The sequence below is a fragment of the Amphimedon queenslandica genome, unplaced genomic scaffold, assembly GCF_000090795.2.
Source record: "Amphimedon queenslandica unplaced genomic scaffold, v1.1 AMPQUscaffold_13516, whole genome shotgun sequence".
Taxonomy (NCBI): Eukaryota; Metazoa; Porifera; class Demospongiae; order Haplosclerida; family Niphatidae; genus Amphimedon; species Amphimedon queenslandica.
The window spans coordinates 268,334-270,761 of NW_003546248.1; the positions used below are offsets into that span (position 1 = coordinate 268,334).

Below are 2,428 nucleotides of genomic sequence, written 5' to 3' on the forward strand. Positions count from 1 at the left end.
CATATTAAAAGGACAAACAAGAGAATAAGATCATATTTCAATGAAGAACTAACCAACTGGGAGTATATACTAGCAGCACTGGCCACATTGACTGTTCTAATTACAGTTACTGCTATTAGCCTGGCATTGATTAGTAAGGACTATTGTGTGATTATCTGTACACACTGCCATTTGATAGAATTTAAACCAAAAACATCAATTAATGTTAATGTAAAACATATATCACTATGTTTCCTTATTAGTTATATTCAAAGGAGAGATGGGGGCTCAATCTCTTAATGATGTCAGTACTCTTACCATCACTCAGTCACCTCCTACTACTGCTGCTTTTAGTGTGAATCCATTGGACAGTTGCCAGTGTACAGGTATATGCATATGATACCATAGGGCTAAAAATAAATTTCGCTAATTTCCATTAAATTTGTGAAATTAGATTCCACAAAAGAGGTGTGGCACACTAGGAAAAATGGTTTCACAAGAATTAAAAAAAATTTATACTAATTAACAAATGGCAAATTTGGATGAATTTGCAAAATTTTATACCAAGAAAATAAAACCTCTATACAATATTTCAATTGGGGTATCCATAGTCAGCACTTTGACCTTTGTTATTTGTTACTTATGGGACCTTTGGCCTCAGCCTGACCAACCGTTGTATAATATGACAATAGACATGCCTCTCTTTTTCCTCTTCCTCTCTCTCTTTCCCCCTCCTTCTTCTAGTAAACCAGACTGATGATTTAAAGGTGCATATTAGTAGCTTCAGCTATTGTTAAATGTTAGTTTCTTGTCATTGAATAGTTATCAAGTTCATATCTATCCCAGCTGCTTTCAACCAAAAACATGATCAACCTGTTGAAGGAAGAGAGGGTAAGGGCCAGCTGGTAATTGCCAGCCATTGTCTCATTGTTGCAAAGTCATTATAATGATATGTCTATGACTCTATTTGTATTATAATATTGACAGTAACAGAGTCATGTACATTGACAGCTAGTCTACAGCTGCAATTTATTGTTTAAGCTGTATCCATCCTACCTTTTAAACAATGTAATTTTTTGTCTTTACAGAATATGTCTACTAGTGATGTATTGAAACAGCTCAAGTCTTACACGTATCAGGTTGAGATTATTAATGAATCATTACAGTCATTGATAACTGAGTCTAAGAAACCAAAAATACCTACACTAACTGGATTAAACCTAACATCATCAATAACTATCAATCATGGTGACTGTGTTGATGAACTGTGGAAGTGCAAACAAGTAGATGAGCTTAATTTTCACTCTGATACTATAGTAAATATTGGTCTCTGCACTACAGTTTATTCACCTTATGCTAATGATGTAAGGAATAATTAGAAATTACATTTACATTTTGTTTCTCTCTCTATAGACACATATAGTTGTTGGTGCCTCATGTAACATACTTCCAGTACTACCTAAACCAGTGTTCTCAGTTATATTAATAAAAGGGAATGCTGATAGTCGATATGTGTCTGGATTACAGCTGCTAAAGCAATCCACCATTGCTTGTCGTTGTTTCAATGAAAATGTGCAACAGGCATCCTGTCATGCTTATCTCAAGAAATGCTCTTATCAGCAAGATGTATCTCAAAATGGCAGCCTCTCTATTTCCTCATAGTACATGTGAATGTAGAGGTTCACATTATCAGGCCGCACTTATTGTTTCATTTTTGAAATATCACCTTTACTCTTTCTGTCAGTAGTGACAGGTTTTATGTATTATAATAAAGATCCCACAATATATTAATTATTATCTATCATCATAAAAAGGAGTACTATTATTGTTACTGGTATTGTGTATCTTATATAGTTTCTTGTGATTTTTGTTTTAATTTTTAATAATTATGGATGGAGTTAACATGCATACCTGTCACAGAGACTTACAGTGTACCTGAATAATTGGATTGATTTGAATAGGATCACGTGATCATTTTCTGATCCTGGTTATGTAGTCTACAATATCTATGCATTTATTAACCTTGTGATTGCATCGTTCGGTTAAAAAATCCATAGATATTACAGACTACATAATTTATAATACTACGTATATTATAGACTATATACTATACATAGATATCATAGACTATAATATCTATGATAAATCCCATCATAGATACTACAAATCATAGATATTTATGATCCCATAGAAACCTCTACCTCAGTGTATAACATATACATATATTATCCATGTAAATTTAATGCTACACAAATTTCTAACATTTTGCTACTGTTTTTTGAAGTTATTAAAATGCTGTATGTTTCTGTCCTTATATAAAAACAGTTCCGAGTCTGGCAGAAACAATTAGTCAAAGTATTGTTTCAATGTATGCATTATAGTCAGTTTATCTATGCAGTTTATCAATATTTTAATTAGTTCATTTATTATTATTAGTCATTGTCAAATA

The 2,428-nt window shown here is 32.3% G+C and overlaps 1 protein-coding gene across 1 annotated transcript in view; it reads left to right on the plus strand.

Annotated features, from left to right (window-relative positions):
* Window positions 1-1,881, plus strand: part of LOC109584162 (uncharacterized) — a 7,565-nt gene extending 5,684 nt beyond the window's left edge. The window contains exons 4-9 of the mRNA XM_019999778.1: window positions 12-133; window positions 243-365; window positions 724-746; window positions 802-870; window positions 1,068-1,343; window positions 1,393-1,881. Of these exons, the coding sequence (XP_019855337.1) occupies window positions 12-133; window positions 243-365; window positions 724-746; window positions 802-870; window positions 1,068-1,343; window positions 1,393-1,641 (862 nt within the window). The 3' untranslated portion in view covers window positions 1,642-1,881. The remainder of the gene's footprint in view (window positions 1-11; window positions 134-242; window positions 366-723; window positions 747-801; window positions 871-1,067; window positions 1,344-1,392) is intronic.
* Window positions 1,882-2,428: the final 547 nt, after the last annotated feature.